This window comes from Stegodyphus dumicola, chromosome 1, assembly GCF_044657685.1.
Source record: "Stegodyphus dumicola isolate Sdum_Otavi_A_Nest chromosome 1, ASM4465768v1".
Taxonomy (NCBI): domain Eukaryota; kingdom Metazoa; phylum Arthropoda; class Arachnida; order Araneae; family Eresidae; genus Stegodyphus; species Stegodyphus dumicola.
In genome coordinates, this window is record NC_140768.1 from 104903455 (window position 1) to 104919953 (window position 16499).

General features: G+C 33.7%; 1 protein-coding gene across 1 annotated transcript in view; it reads left to right on the plus strand.

Annotated features, from left to right (window-relative positions):
* Positions 1-16499, plus strand: part of LOC118193205 (uncharacterized) — a 343543-nt gene that overhangs the window by 263653 nt on the left and 63391 nt on the right. Inside the window, exons 95-107 of the mRNA XM_085818627.1 lie at positions 109-171; positions 1175-1237; positions 2377-2568; positions 3337-3462; positions 3585-3647; positions 3850-4410; positions 6068-6250; positions 6706-6774; positions 6959-7027; positions 7828-8010; positions 10307-10375; positions 10479-10547; positions 15723-15902. Coding sequence (XP_085674753.1) covers positions 109-171; positions 1175-1237; positions 2377-2568; positions 3337-3462; positions 3585-3647; positions 3850-4410; positions 6068-6250; positions 6706-6774; positions 6959-7027; positions 7828-8010; positions 10307-10375; positions 10479-10547; positions 15723-15902 — 1890 coding nt within the window. The remainder of the gene's footprint in view (positions 1-108; positions 172-1174; positions 1238-2376; positions 2569-3336; positions 3463-3584; positions 3648-3849; positions 4411-6067; positions 6251-6705; positions 6775-6958; positions 7028-7827; positions 8011-10306; positions 10376-10478; positions 10548-15722; positions 15903-16499) is intronic.

Consider the following 16499-nt stretch of genomic DNA (forward strand, 5'->3'; position numbering starts at 1 on the left):
AAACAAATTCATAACTATGGTATTTCATTTATATTTATGCTTCTTGCTTTTCAGTCTTTCTCTTTCTTCAGTATTAGAGTTTTGAATAAATTTTATTCTATTTTCTAGTGCTCTGTCGTCGCGACGAAGATTGCCAGAATGGAGAGATATGCATAAGAAACCATTGCCAAGGTAAGCAGTTCTTAAAAGTGAATTTTATTTACTTTGAATCTCCTCTTTTCTTTAATAAGCCCGATAATTAATAAGTTGTTTTTAAAGTAAAGTCCGTTTGTGAATGTCTTTTGCAAATATCACGCGTGTGTAAGAATGAATGGTGAGATGAAAATGTTTAACAAAATATAGCACCTTGTCGAATGTGAAATACTCTCATTCATCGGTTTTTAACAGCAAGAAACTGGAAAACATCGGATATTCTTCGTCAAATATGTGAAATGTACGGTAACCCATGCAATGAATGACTGTAAAGGGGTCAAAGAAAGGTCGGCGACTAATAGAAGTGAAAATTACCCCGCATAACTCACAGGTGGCCAGTTCTATGAAGAGGGCATCCCAAAACTCGTTGTTCGTTTCGATAAATGTTTAAACTGATAAGGAAATTGTGCAAAAATATAGATAATTCACAAAATAAATACCTCCCCCTTTTTTTTTTTTTTTTTTTTAAGAAATTTTTACTTATTTCGTTTTGATTGAAAAATTAAACGTACTTAAAAAATAGCTGTAATATTTTATCCAAATGTGTTAAAAATCTCTGGTCCTCTGCCATAAAATAAAATGTAAAATATTTATCTTTCAGTTTTAATTAACGATTAGGCTTTGTGAAAGCAAAGTGTTGCCACGGCCAGAAATAAAATATTTTTATCTTTATTATATATTATGAATTCCGAAAATTTCTAAATAATATATCTTTTTACTTGATGATATGGAATCTATAAAATTTTCTCTCTGTGTGCTCTCTCGCGAATCAACTTGCACTAGATTTTAGTTTCTGATTCATGTTTATTAATTGTAAGTAATGCGTACAGCTGTATGCAAGTGATGATTTTTTCCACTTTTGCACAACATAGAATAGAACTTAAAAGTAAAATTGTTGCCATATTTAAAAGCATAAAATTTATTTAAATCGTCACTGAAAAATGTTCTTCCAGTTTTAATAGATGTTCGTTTCATTTTATAGTTGGATGTCGCACAAACGATCAGTGCCCACAACAGCTGGCATGTGTTAGCAACCAGTGCAGAGGTGAGTTTCTTATTAATATAAATAATAAGATTGGAATAATAAGAATTAATGTTATATCTAATAAGGCTGTAGTGATAAATAATAATCATATGAATAAATGTGATAATAATAGCGAAAGAATTGGACAATAAGAATAATAAAAATGTGATAATAAAGTAATATGACATGATGTCAGGAAGATAAAAAGAATACCCATAATTCAGTTTCATTTGAAAGCAATTTAAAACTCTACTTGAACTCGTTATCACATCATATTACTAAAATGTCGGATATTTTAGATCATTGACACAAATCGTTGGCAACAAAAGAAAAAAAATCATAAGAGCCAAAATAAAATATTATCGATATTTCCGTATATAAGATTAAAGAAGTCTTCACAAATGACTATCAGATTTTGTTAAGCGTGTTTAAAAAAGTTATTGATTGAAAGTTTAAACATTTTTTAGTGTTCGATGTCATTTAGAAACACTAATATTCAACTTCCAATATGAAACTGTCCATTGAACCGACATCAGTTTAATGCTGTCAGCTCTGTGCTAAAACTATTTTCATGTTTTTCCTACATTTTTCTAATATTGTTTTAACTATTTCAATGCCGAAAATTATTAAATATATTCTTTCCCTTGAATATACTGAACAATAGTACATTTGGTATTTATTATGCTAAAATAAAATAGGAATTGTAGGTAATGCTCATTTTTCTAATGTATGTAACTTCAGATACTCAGAATATTTTTATAGTTTGAAGAGGAGAGGACAGTGCCAAATTGTTTGGTAATAATGAATCAATAATGTAATGACGCTGATTTTAAAAAAAATGAGCAATTTTTCTTTAGTTCTGCGAATTTAATTTGATTTTCAAGTTAGTATGTAATCTATTTGAACTTCCTTAGAGAAAGGCAGAGTTAAAAATCAATGTCCGAAATCCAGTTTCGTTTATTTTAAAAAGTATTATTTCTCTTAGTACCTCGTGTATTCTTCTACATAACACTTCCGTTAAGATTTAAAGGTAGATCTAATAGTTCAGTTTGATGTTATAAAAATCTGAATTGACGTATGTAGGTATTATACATGATTTCTAAAGACTTACATAGCTGTGAAAAAAAGTGTCTAAATTGAACATTAATTTTTGGCAACAGATCCTTGCGAAGGAAGTGCTACTTGCGGTCCGAATGCTGAGTGCAGGGTGAGCGATCATCGCCCAGTGTGCAGCTGTAGAGAAGGTTTCGTTGGACGTCCAAATGCCAACGTGGGATGCATCAGACCACAGATTGTTTGCATCAATGAACCCTGCCCACCAGGGCTCACTTGTCACAATGGACAATGCAGAAGTAAGTGATAATATCATTGCTTTAACTCAAAAGTTTTTCTATCAAAACGATAATCTTTTGGATGTACAATGATTCAATGCATCATGCGAACTTTTAACGAATCAGTTCAAAATGACATCTCTAGCTTTATTTTTAAAACGTAAACGCGGTTGGTGCTGCATTTCCAATAATAATTATCTGAAGTGGATAGGACCATTGTGTTAGTAAAATTAACAACAGTCTCTGGCCCACAAGTTAGATTCATAACGATTTTGGCTAGAGCCGTAGGCATTTTAGGCTTCGCAGAATTGACCTATTATTCATATAACTCTGTTTATGCTTTATAAAAACAAGGAAAATGAATGTTAGAAGTCCCTGAAATAATGCTGTGCCTTGACAGTCTTAAATGGGCCTTGATTAACAGGTTCTTCGTTTCAGCTGCTGGAAACTATGGCATAAAATAAGAACTTTTAAGTGATCCGTTGACATAAAATTAAGTCTATATTCCATCGCTCCAGTGAACATTCGTTCGGCAATCAGTGTATTGAAATAGTGATTAACTCCTGAGATAACAACTTAGGGAACATTGTCTGTGTCCATTGTTGATTGAGACTGAGGGTGTCTTCTTTTGTTCTAATGAACATAAATAATAACTAAACATAAAAATTTTATTATTAAGTTAAAAATATGGATTTACAAATGAGTATATAAATGACTATAAATACATATGAGTTTTATTTTTACTCTTGGTGGATGCTTTCCGTAAGTAATCTATGATTTCTTTTTCAGTGCCTTGTAGCAATGTTCGTGATTGTGCAGTTAACGAAAAATGCATAGACAGTCGCTGTCACGTACAGTGTATAAGAGACAGAGATTGCTACTCTGGAGAGATATGTGAACAGAATTTCTGCAGAGGTAATTAACTATAAGTATAAGTTATATGTAATCATGTCTTAGTGTGTCAAACTTAATTTTGTAGTAAACAATGCTATTTATGCTTCGATTTTTGTTTCAAAGAGTTATTTTCCGTCTTTCAGTGGGATGTCGAGCCGACAATGATTGCGCCTTCCATGAAGCATGTATCAATAACCAGTGCATAAGTAAGCTTTAAAACTATGACTTTTAAGTCAAAATTAAGTTTTCAGTAATTTTTATCATTTTAAAAAACAGAGTTTAGTATTAATATAAATCTCTCGTGATGTTGCAAAACTGTCTGTCCTAAATTAAATCATAGTTAAATAAATCTCATATCTTTGCGTTTCCTTAATTTCAGCGTTATTAAACTTGTTATTTGTTACCTAGATCCATGTGACAGTCCAACAGCCTGTGGAACGAATGCCAACTGCGACGTCATCAACCACTTAGTCCACTGCACTTGTCCATCCGGACTAACCGGAGACGCAAATACCAAATGTGACCGAGAAATCGAACGTTGCAACTCTGATGACAGGTGTGGTTTGGGTAGATACTGCGAAGATGCCATTTGTCGTGTGACTTGCAGCAGCGACAACGAGTGTCTGGACAACGAAAAGTGCGTGGAAAGGAGATGCAGTGTCTTTTGCACGAGTGACAAGAGTTGCCCGACAGGTTTCATTTGTGAATATGGACAGTGTATTTCTGGATGTAGAAGAGATGGGGAGTGTCCTCTTACAGAAGCTTGTATCAACAACCAGTGTTTGAATCCTTGTGCCAGTCCTACAGCATGCGGTACAAAAGCTCAGTGTCAGCCTGTCAATCACAGACCATTGTGCTCATGTCTGCCAGAACATACTGGAGACCCAAGAGTGGAATGTGTGCGCGTAGAGTGTATAATAGATACGGATTGCGGAACTGGCAAGATTTGTCAGAACTATCGCTGTTTAGGTAAGTATTATTAAGACATAAAATTTTGCTACAGAAATGGGTGTTTTAATTTATTGTGCCCGTAAGACCTATGTGAGTGATGGCTGCCATTCATAAAGATCTAGCATAACCAAATGCCTGGTATATAGTCCTCGTTCCCCTATCGTATATGAGCTGTTGGTCCGTATACCTGATCACCCGTGTACATTTAAAACTTTTATTCAAATAATAGCATATTTATGTACAGAAATTTTCCATTCAGAAAACAATTAATGCAAAATTAGTTTCATATTAGTATCATTGAAAAGTATTATTCACTTAAAGTTATAATCAACTATCTACAAACATTTTTCTATTCCTTATAAAAGTACTAGGTTATTAGGAAATTTAAGGCTGTTTTTCTAGCAACTATAATCAAAACCGAAAAAAAAAAGTAGAATAAAATACTTTGACTAGAACATAAAGTCACATTACAACATGTATAGCTTGGGTCCAAAGACGCATGTTTTTTTTATATAAATCCTATTACTAACATCCGAAATATATATAACATTTTTATATAATCCTATTACTAACATCCGAAACGAAGTGGACTTCTGTTAAATCCTCAGCAACTACAGAAAACAAACGCGTTGCCATAAGCCTATTTTAAAAGCAAACGAATTTTGTTTAATTATATGATTTAATTTGCAGGTACTATTATCGAATTTTTAATGATTTTGAGAGTAAAATGGAGTGGCTGTTCAGTAGACGAGCAGATGGCAGCAAAAGGGTGAACAAAATCTAATAATTTTGATCTAAGTAAATATTTCATTTAGGCACAAATTAAAATGTGCAGTTGTTACTGGAAACACAGAACTTTCATTTAAAAAAAAAAAAAAAAAAAACCCTCCAACTAATTTCATGTTGGATTAGTCAGACTCCATAAGTACACTATTTTGAATTAATAAAGCTTTATGCTGCTGATTCAGTTGATCATGCGAAACAGAATTGAACCAAACCGGAATTTACATTCTATTAAAAAATCCTCAGGAATTTAGGGCGTTATTTAGAGCCTCAGTTGCATTATAATATTCATTGATCTTTAATATCATGACAAGAAAGAAATAAATTTTAGCAAGGAAAAAAAATAAATATGCCATTTCAGAAAAAGTCCGATTTTGTGTCAGAATACCTACTTCAGAACTATATACTATAAATCTAATATATATAAATCGCGCTTTCGAGGAATGAGAAAAGGCAAATTTCGTCAATTGGTCCAGTAGAACGGGGTTTTTCTTTTCTTTTTCCTTTTTTACACCATCACCTTAAAATTTTCTGTATGTATCTGTTATTAAGATTATTCATGTTATGACTGCACTGATAAAACTAATACTGCAATGCTTTCGTTCTCGATAACAACTTTACTACCAAGATTACTGTACTACAAGTTTGCTCTTCCCGACCAAAAATCTTTGACAGAAACGTTATAGTTTTCTTCAAAGCAACTACTCTCTTTAGAGAACTAAATATAATCTCGCGTATTCGTTTCTCCAACTTCAAGTCAAGTGACGTCGTTGAACTAGAGCGTTGAGAAGAGCATAACTTTGTATGCCTACTGATTTTGTTTATTATACGTGTATATCGATATTAATGTTACTTCTCTTTCTTTTTTTTTTTTTTTTTTTTTTTTTTTAAGTCGGCTGTCGATCAGACCAGGGTTGTTTGAGTGATGAGGTTTGCATCAGTCGGCAATGCCAAAAACTTTGCATGTTCAGCAACACTTGCGGTGTGAAGGCCACATGTTCAGCTAGTGCTCATAGAGCTCAGTGTTCATGTCCATTAGGATATACAGGAAATCCCATCATCGAATGCAGAAAAAGTAAGTCAGCATTTCCACTATGTATTAATTAATTACAATAATATATGAAATATATATTACTTTATTTTGTTTCCTTTACATTAATTTAAAACTACCTTGATAATGGATATTTAATGGATGTCCAATTTGTGTCCCAGTAGGACTACTTTAGTCGCAATGTGATGTGGCGTTATATATATATATAAATACATATGCGAATGCAATATCGGTATTTAACTTATTTTTTAAACCTGGTTGTTGATATATAACGGATGACCACTAGTTATATTCTGGACATCCGTTAAATATTCTTAATTTTCCTGAGTCATATATTTGGATGCCCATTAGATATCATTTCGATAAGAAATGTGTTATACAATTGAAATAATATTGTACTGATTACATAATGAATCAAACTAAATTTCAAACTGTAACCAGTGCTTTTTGTTCATGTTGTTGCAATGTTTCTTTTTCAGTTGAAGGTTTATGTGACAGCAATGCTGAATGTCCTCCAGGAAAAGTGTGCATTAACAACCGATGTGAAGGTATATAATTCGTCTATTCTCATTTATTGTTCAAATATAAATATAAAATGTTGATGTTTGAAATTTTTCTCAATTTTATTATTTTTTAATTAAAATAAAATTTATAACTAGTTGAATATAATCTTTCTTAAACTTTGCAATTTTTCTTTTACAATTGGTTAATTTCAACTTATTTAATTTCCAGATGACGTAGAGTGCCGTCGTGATGAAGATTGTTTGTTGGGACACATATGTCAGAGAAATAAATGTTTTGGTAAGTTTTGTGTGGTACTTACAAGCTTACTGTTTAAAACGAGTAAAACTGTAACGGTAATTTAATGTTATCTCGTTCAGAGCATGTGTAAGGCTAATTTAATGTATTCTTGTGTGTATTAAAATTTAAAGAATTAAAAAAAAATAGTTAACCTGTGGAATCCTCCAGTTACAGCAGATACATATTATGGCATTGAGGCAAGAATTTCAGAAATAATTTTTTTCTAGTGTTCTTTCACTATATCTAAAATTAATTTTCACACTCTCCGGAAATTCTGGGACTTTGAGAAAACACGAACTCGTCGTTCTCCTTATTGAAATTTATTCCAGAAAACGTGCAAATCTAGAATTTCTTCCAGTTCTTCCAAAAACACTTTTCTTTTGACGTCCATGGTCCCTTATATTCTACATTACTGTAAAGACATGCTGGAAATAAGCAATTAAAGGAGGCAGAAGACACACACTTCCTCATGTCTTTCACATCAAGTGAAAACAAAACTGAACATCAGAATATTTTACACGGGAATTAATATCAAAATGCGTCTTGAGGTCAAACCGAACTAAAACATAGAAATGTGTATTTTATAATCTTTTCACATTGGTCAGCTTTACAATCATTTTATAATGCCAAAATTCACTGATATAATACCACTGGGGATTCGCTTTAATTTATATATCTGTACTTCACATTAGCGTACGCGTTTCAGTTGCGGATTTTTTAATAATGAAGTTTGCTATTGAGAAAATGCGTTACGCTTTGTATTGATGTATTCTTACAATTATTTACTTGTGTGCTTTCAGTTGGCTGTCGCAGCGATGAGAACTGCGCGCTGGACGAAGGCTGCTACAACTCACAGTGCCAGAGAGTCTGTTCTCTCCCACGAGCTTGCGGACCAAACGCCAGATGTGAACCCATCAGCCACAGACCGCAGTGTTCGTGTCTTCCTGGCTACACAGGAAATCCTCAGATCGAATGCAGAACGAGTAAGTAGACCTTTACTTAGCAGCAAAAGTGTTTATTATTTTGAAGCCAGTCTCACAAAGAGATTCGTAGATTACAAATTATTTTTATGTGAACCAATATATTGTGTTCAGCCCTGCAATGAAACGCTGTTGCGAGATGTCGGTTGGTTGCTTGTTAATCAATAAATCAGCTGTACAGATTTTGCTAATTGTTCAAATCTCTGCAAAGGTAATGCAATTAATACAGAAACCTTTATTGTGTTGCTAATGGAAAAAATTCTTCCTGAATTAAACATCATACGACTGCCTGAAATCTTTCCAGAATTATTTCTCCTACACACATATCTAATCCATGATGCCACATCAGTAATAATAATGATGTAATCAGTAATAACAATGATCGATTTACTACCAAAAAAAGAGGATTAATCTGATGACAAACAAAATGGGTCCTTTCTTCCAGCTGCTGCACGTCAGTGATCTTTTAGTGTGCACAAAAACATTTAGGTATCGTCACAATTAAACTTTCTGTCATGTCTCAGATTCCTAGAAAGAACTCAGTAATATCTTTACCACTTATTCAGTAATTGATACTATTCAGAACTGGAAGATTGGAGGAATACGTTATTCAAAATCTGATGCCTCTACAGAGAGTATTCACACATTTTTGTAATAATTTTACTTTTCTCCATCGATTTAAATATTAATTTTTAAATACACGCGCCACTGGCATCAAATTAGAATAAGGTTTAATTTTTGTCTGCAGCTTTAAAAATATTTGTTCCTTTAAAACGTCTCTGAAAAATAAATAACGGTTTGAAAGATGTATTTTTACGCTGCCCGAAGAGAAATACTCTTATTCAATTATTTAAAAATTTTGAAAACATGGTTTTAATATTTCTACACGTAAAATAAGTGACATAATTAATATGAAAGGCAAGAAATGTCAAAAGTTTACATCTGACTGGGAAGAAGGAAAAAAAATGCATACCCAACAAAGGTACGTAGAGCTCTTACTAAATCTCGCATCTCATGCCTTAAAGGAAAATCCAGCCCCCACCCTCTAAACAGCTATGGCAAATTTTTTAAATATCTCTGTTGGAACAGTGGACAAAATGATAAAATCTTATTTCAATCAAAACAAGACCAAAAAAAAAAAAAAAAAAAAAACCATGACGTTCATCGCATAACGCCGAAACATGTTTCTCAACTTAAGACTATGCGCAGATTGTTGTATTAAAATGATTTGGCAGGTGAGAAATGGAAATATATTGTTATAATTGATGCGGCTTAGATATACTTATCTGATTGTATAGAAAAAGATCGATTTATTGCCGAAAAAGACGTAATATGTTGGTTTAGAGACAACAAGGAAAGTTTTTCTAAAGTTTTTACAGTTGTTATTAGATTCTCTTATAACTGAAAACTTAAAATAAGAAAAACAGAAAAAATATCAAAATTAATTCCAATTGCTATCAGAAATATGTTTTAACACCTATTTTTAAAGAAGTTCCATCTCTTCATCCAAACAAACTTCACTGTGTTAAGTTCCATCAAGATAAGCCTCCAAGCCATACCTCTAAATCTACTGCTGTATTTTTTAAAAAAATGAGACATGAAACCGGAATTGAAGCTATTCCCTTTAGACGCATTCCATCCAGATCGCATGATGTGTCTCATATGGATTACTGTGCATTTGGACTTTTAAAACAAGCTCTGTATAAGTGGCATCCCAAAATATTGGATGGACTCTGGAAGATCGTGAAAAGAGTGGAATAAAAATCAACCTTGATGTTTCAAGAAAAAGACTTTTCTCTTGGAAATCAAGATGCAATATGATAGTTCAACAAAAGGGCTATCAGACTAAACACATTAGAGAATATATCTAAGGTTTTTTGTATATAAAGCTTTGCAAATTCGTTACAAAAATGAATGAATACTTTCTGTATGTACCATTGTTTTTTCACACTGCGAGAAACAAACATGCATTTATGCAGATACTTTTATTTAATTTCTTTAAATGTAATACAGGACGATAATATTTGGTGGCAACAATATGAAAAGGGATACGCTGTTTTCAGTGATTCAACGCAAAATGCCGTTTCGAAACTAATATCCCATTAGGGACTAACGTCCCTTTTCGGCTCAAAATTTATTATACAGTTCACACATCACGAAACATAGCTTCAGTTTCTTTTAAATACACTAAGTAATTTTTAGACTGTGTCATAATGTTAGAAATTATTTTGCAAAGTCCATACAATCAAGTTATTGAGAAGACTCCAATATTCACGTATATTTTTACTCTTTTCTATAGTTGGACCTGAATGCCGTAGAGAATCTGATTGCAACCCTGGACAAATATGTCTTGGTGGCAAATGCACAGGTAAGGATGAACATGCATTACTTCAAATTCTTAGATCTTGTCAAGAAGTGTTGCAAATTATTTCAGAACATTTCCCTAATTACTTTCTCTATTTTTTTTACAGTCGTACCTGGTTGTACCTCTGACAATGACTGCAATCCTGGCCAGATATGTGAAGATACTAAGTGTTTATGTAAGTATTTTGTGACAGAACAATTTTCCGTGATATCCAATTTCGGGCTTTTCCGATTCAGGCTTTCTGAATGAATCAACAAATATGATGTCATTTCAGGTCTAGAGGAGAACTTCAAAAATCGTAACATTTCAGCCTTTCTGTTTTTAATCTTGCATTATTATTGGTGGGGAAGATTAAGGTTCATAAAGAACATTTATTTCAGCAGACATATTCTTTTTCAGAAGTCAAACAACAAAAATCAGCGTTATATTTACAAAATTTTCACAGGACTAGTTTCGATGGTTTTACCGAACCACCATCCTCAGCTGCAAAACCGCAAATGAACAAGATAGGAAATAATGATTAGATAAGATAAGAAAGCCTGGACAAGAATAAGCAAGTGGCGCCATTTGTTGGTGAAACCAGAACTACAACATAATGTCTTTAAAGGCCGAAGGCAAATTTGGGTTGGAATTAGGATCGTTAACTAGAACAGAAAGATTTTTATGAATGTGAAATGCCTCTAGAAAATCCAGTTCTCCAATGGAAGATGTTTTTTGAATAACTTTGGCAGCAGAAAAATTGAAAGTGTGATTTTCGGACCAACAATGTTGAGCAACAGAAGATTTCTGTGTTTCCTTTTTTCTAACATATGCCTCATGTTCCTTGACGCGAAATTTTAAGGCTGTCTTAGTTTGGTCAATGTAAATTAAACCACACTGGCAAGGAATCCTATAAATACCCCAGAAATTCATATCTGGAATGGGATACTTGAGTATGGAACTCGGAATTTTATTGATGGGAGAATAAACAACCCGAAAGTTAAATTTCTTTAAAGGCCTTCGGCCTTTAAAGAAATTATGTTTTAGTTCTGGTTTCACCAACAGATGGCGCCACCTGCTTATTCTTGTCCAGGCTTTCTTATCTAATCATTATTTCCTATCTTGTTCATTTTCAGTTTTGCAGCTGAGGATGGTGGTTCGGTAAAACCATCGAAACTAGTCCTGTGAAAATTTTGTAAATATAACGCTGATTTTTGTTGTTTGACTTCTGAATTAAAATACTAATTCATTTATTCGGCGTGTTATTGTGTCTTAATTATAGAAGCCCCAAACAGGCTTACTTTTTGCTTCTTTTTTACACGTGGTGTGGCCGCCATTTTGTGATTGCATGAGTTTCGGTAAGTACTTTTTTGCAATTTTCAAGTTATGTTTATGTTTTGTATATTTGGATATTGTGCTTTGCTTGTAAGATTTCATGCATTTTGCTTACAAACGTTTTGTTTTCTATTCAATTCAGTGAGGGATTTTTCTGCTGTTTTATGTGTGCTTTATTATTGCTTAGTTAATTTAGTTTGATTTTCTGCATTGTTTATCATGCCCTCATCCGTTAATCGTTTCACTAAATTACGCCTGAAACGGCAAAAATTCCTGAATCATCCTGACTTTTTACTTAAATGTAGATGTAAAAAATTATTCAAATCAAATCTAATCAAAAACCTACGAGTCGCGTTTCAAGAATTCAGTTAAATTGCAAGCTTGCTTTACTTCGGTCTGTCATAAGGGATACACGTCAACAATTATCCAAAATTGAACATGAACTCTATAAGCTTCATCTGGAACTCGCTAAATCATATTCAAAATTCACTGCCCTTGAACAAAAGTCTTGGTCTAGAACGGAGAATGCAGTTAACCGTCATAAAAACACCCTTGCAGTTAAATTCGAAAAACTTCTTTTACAGTCTTCCAGTTCAAGTAGTTCAAAAAGTCTTCCCATTATAAATATCAAGCCAATAGTTAATATTTCTAATGTTAGTCTTTCAGAAGAACAAGAGAGAATTCTAAAATATAATTTTAACTTCTCACAAACCTGTAAACCCTCGATTCCAAAGATTTTGGCTCCTATCGAAAAAGCTTTCAAATTCAGTAAAGTTTCAGATTCACAGAAAGAAATGATTAGGCATCTTATCGCTCATAATGTGAAATTCAATAATAAACCTTTGAAACCAAATCTAACTGCGAGAGAAAGAGCTACAATGCGCGAAATTCATTCTAACCCGGATATTATCATTTCAAAGGCCGACAAAGGTGGCCAGATAGTCGTCGTGGATAACACTTACATCGATGGTGTCACTAAACTCTTAAACGAAGGACCATATAATCCGATCCCTAAAGATCCTTCACCTTCGGATTTGTCAAAAATAAAAAGCTGCGATCAAATCTTCGCAAATCATTTCAAGCAACTTAAAACATTCGCTTATTCCATCTGTTGCGAATTGTGCCAGATTATATGCTCTTCCCAAAATTCATAAAAGTGGTATTCCTTTCCGCCCTATTGTATCAAATTTAGGTACTGCCTCGTATCCATTAGCTAAATATTTAGTTTCTAGATTTTCCACTCTATTAGACAATAACATTTACACCATAAAAAATTCAATAGAGTTTGTGAAAAAGGTTAAAAACATTTCTCCTAGTAATTTACTCATGGTTTCTTTTGATGTAAAATCATTATTCACCAATGTCCCAGTGGAGGGTGCATTAAGATGTCTAGAAACCAGACTTCGCGAATTTCATTTCTCTTGCATCGAAATTGACGAGCTAATTTCTCTCACTCAACTCTGTTTGAAACAAACACATTTTGTTTTCCAAAATAAATATTACAAGCAAACTGACGGATTAGCCATGGGAAGCCCCCTGAGTCCCATCCTGGCTGATATCTACATGCATTATTATGAATCAAAATTGTTTGAAACTTTAAACTTCCCGGCATAATTCCGCTACGTAGACGATACTTTTACCCTGTTTGAAGGTAATAAAGATGATTTAAATAAAGTTCTTTCAACAATGAATTCTATTGATCCTGCTATGCTGTTCACTTTTGAACTTGAGACTTGCAATTCTCTTCCGTTTCTCGACATTCTGGTCACTCGTAACACATCCAACTTCAGTACTACGGTTTACCGTAAACCTTCATCCGTTTGCCTTCCACCACACTTTAAATCATGCCATCCGACTAAACAAAAGTTAGCTTCATTTTATTCCTATGTTTTCGTGCTCTTCAAGTTTGCTCCTCCAAACTATCCCTTGATGAAGAACTAAATTATTTAAAAGCAATAGCTATTGACAGGGGCTTTTCACCCAACATTATTAATCAAGCAGTTAAAAAATTCTCATATCAACACACTAAAAGGCACACTTTTGTTTTAGGAGATTATAAAAATTCTGTTGTCATTCCCTTCTTTCCATCAATTAGCTATAAAGTTGCACATATTTTGCAGAAATTTAACTTTCGGGTTGTTTATTCTCCCATCAATAAAATTCCGAGTTCCATACTCAAGGACCCCATTCCAGATATGAATTCCTGTGGTATTTATAGGATTCCTTGCCAGTGTGGTTTAATTTACATTGGCCAAACTAAGACAGCCTTAAAATTTCGCGTCAAGGAACATGAGGCATATGTTAGAAAAAAGGAAACACAGAAGTCTTCTGTTGCTCAACATTGTTGGTCGAAAATCACACTTTCAATTTTTCTGCTGCCAAAATTATTCAAAAAACATCTTCCATTAGAGAACTGGATTTTCTAGATGCATTTCACATTCATAAAAATCTTTCTGTTCTAGTTAACGATCCTAATTCCAATCCAAATTTGCCTTCGGCCTTTAAAGAAATTATGTTTTAGTTCTGGTTTCACCTACAGATGGCGCCACTTGCTTATTCTTGTCCAGGCTTTCTTATCTTATCTAATCATTATTTCCTATCTTGTTCATTTGCGGTTTTGCAGCTGAGGATGGTGGTTCGGTAAAACCATCGAAACTAGTCCTGTGAAAATTTTGTAAATATAACGCTGATTTTTGTTGTTTGACTTCTGAATTTGTATTTATTCGGCGTGTTATTGTGTCTTAATTATTAGACATATTCTTTGTTCGAACATCATACAATAACTCAGTTAGGCGCATGGTCATAAGCAACACATTCCTCTACATATGGTTTAACGTTCTTTCCTAGTATGAAAACCACATTTTTAAAGCTATAATAGTAGTACCACTCGCGATTTTCATGATTTTTCAGAACATTATATTTTTAATACAGATTTAATACTAGCCGAATTTCCGTCATTTTTTTGCTTCGATGTGATATTTTAATTTCAATATTTCAATTTCAGTACTTAGAATTATGTTTCAAGAAGACAGTAATACTGTATCATACTCAAATTTTAAAAATGTCTTGTTCTCTATTTAAGTATAACCACGATTGCTATTAATGTTTTATTTAAGCAGTGTCTAAAATTTACAGGTTGAAGAGTCACTTTATGCATAGGCTGAAATTGGAATCGTTTTTACCCATCTCACCGAGGGAGGCTGAAATGGCACGATTTTTAAAAAAGGCCTCAACTGGGAAAACCTGGAATGGGGCATAACCTAGTTTTTAAGAAATAAAATGATGTCAGCCAGAGACGGACGGAAATCACGAATTCGAAAGAATTCCCGAGGTTTTGATAGCAATAATCATAAATGCAGGATTCCACCAACTAAAAGCAGTAAACTCATCGGAAGAAAGGTATTTCATGACACTAAAACTAAAACATTCGAAAGCTAAACTACTGGTAGACGTATGAAACCTGTCGTCGTTAGCTCATCGCAGAATCATAACTGATGGACCTGATTCTTTACTCCATGGCATAAAAGTGAAAAAATTTTATGTTCCGCCATCCCCAACAACTCTAAAATGATGCCGGCACCTTTATGAAAATCAGTGACTGTTCACTTAAATCTTCCTCTGGATGTCTCCGTATTTAGAAACCCCAGTAAAGGTGCATTCTTTGTCGTATAAACCAAACTTCATAAAGGTTCCGTGCATTTTTCGTATCTTTGGCAAAAAATAGTCAAGTTTCACAAAATGTGCCGGCATCTATATTCAATTTGACGACTATTCACTTAGATCCCCTCTCATGACGTCCCGGTATCTTAGTGAAGGTTGCATTTTTCAAGGTATAAACGAAACTTCATAATAATGCCAGGCTGCTGCCCGTGTGCTTTGGCGAACAAAAGCATAATTTGCCTTTATATAAGTTGAGTGCACCGGTCAGGCTAGTTCCGTCCGCCTCTAATGTCAGCTAATTGATTTTTGCACGCTGTACTAATTATTTATGGATCACATGCATGTATAAAACGTTCCGCTACCTGTATTTCGATAGATGGCTGCAGAAGTCACAGTGATTGTGGCTTTACGCAAGAGTGTTTCGAGAACCAGTGTCAGAATCCGTGCAAGCCAGGAAAGTGTGGCATCAATGCCGAATGCAAAGCCATCAACCACGCAGCATTGTGTCGTTGCCCACCCGATCACTCCGGAGATCCGAAAGTTTTATGTAGAGCAGGTAAGTGCCACTAGAAACGAATAATGTTTGAGTAAATAAGCGTTTGAACATGCCTTTGAATATACCATTTTTGTTACACTGCAATTAGCAGAGGTCATTTAAGCTCACATGCCTTGATTTTTAAAAGAAGAAATTGAGGGAACTTCGCGCATTGAGGGAACTTTGTGCTGTAAATAAAAATATATTAATTCATATAAAGCTTATAAACAGATCCAATACAAACACTTTAGTTATAAAATTAAAAGAACTTAAATATTACAGTCTTTAAGAGAAGACGTAAGATCGGTAAAAAAATAGTGAATTTGCGCCTTATCATCTGCGTAAGAAAAATAATGTATAAAATCAAATAAACAACGGAAATAAATACAGTGTACTCTCAGTTATTCGGCTGTGGATTATTCGTGCGTAGCAGTGTCCACGCCCGCCGTGCGTGAGAGTGTGTAAAAAAAAAAAAAAAAAAAAAAAAAAAAGAAACACGGAAAACTGAGCGTCCTCTAGTTGTTGTTGTTGTCTTGTCCATGGAACAATGGTTGCCAGAGCCTACTCTGAAGAGAGGTCGGACATCTATTTTCCACCCCAATTTTGAAGGACAGCACC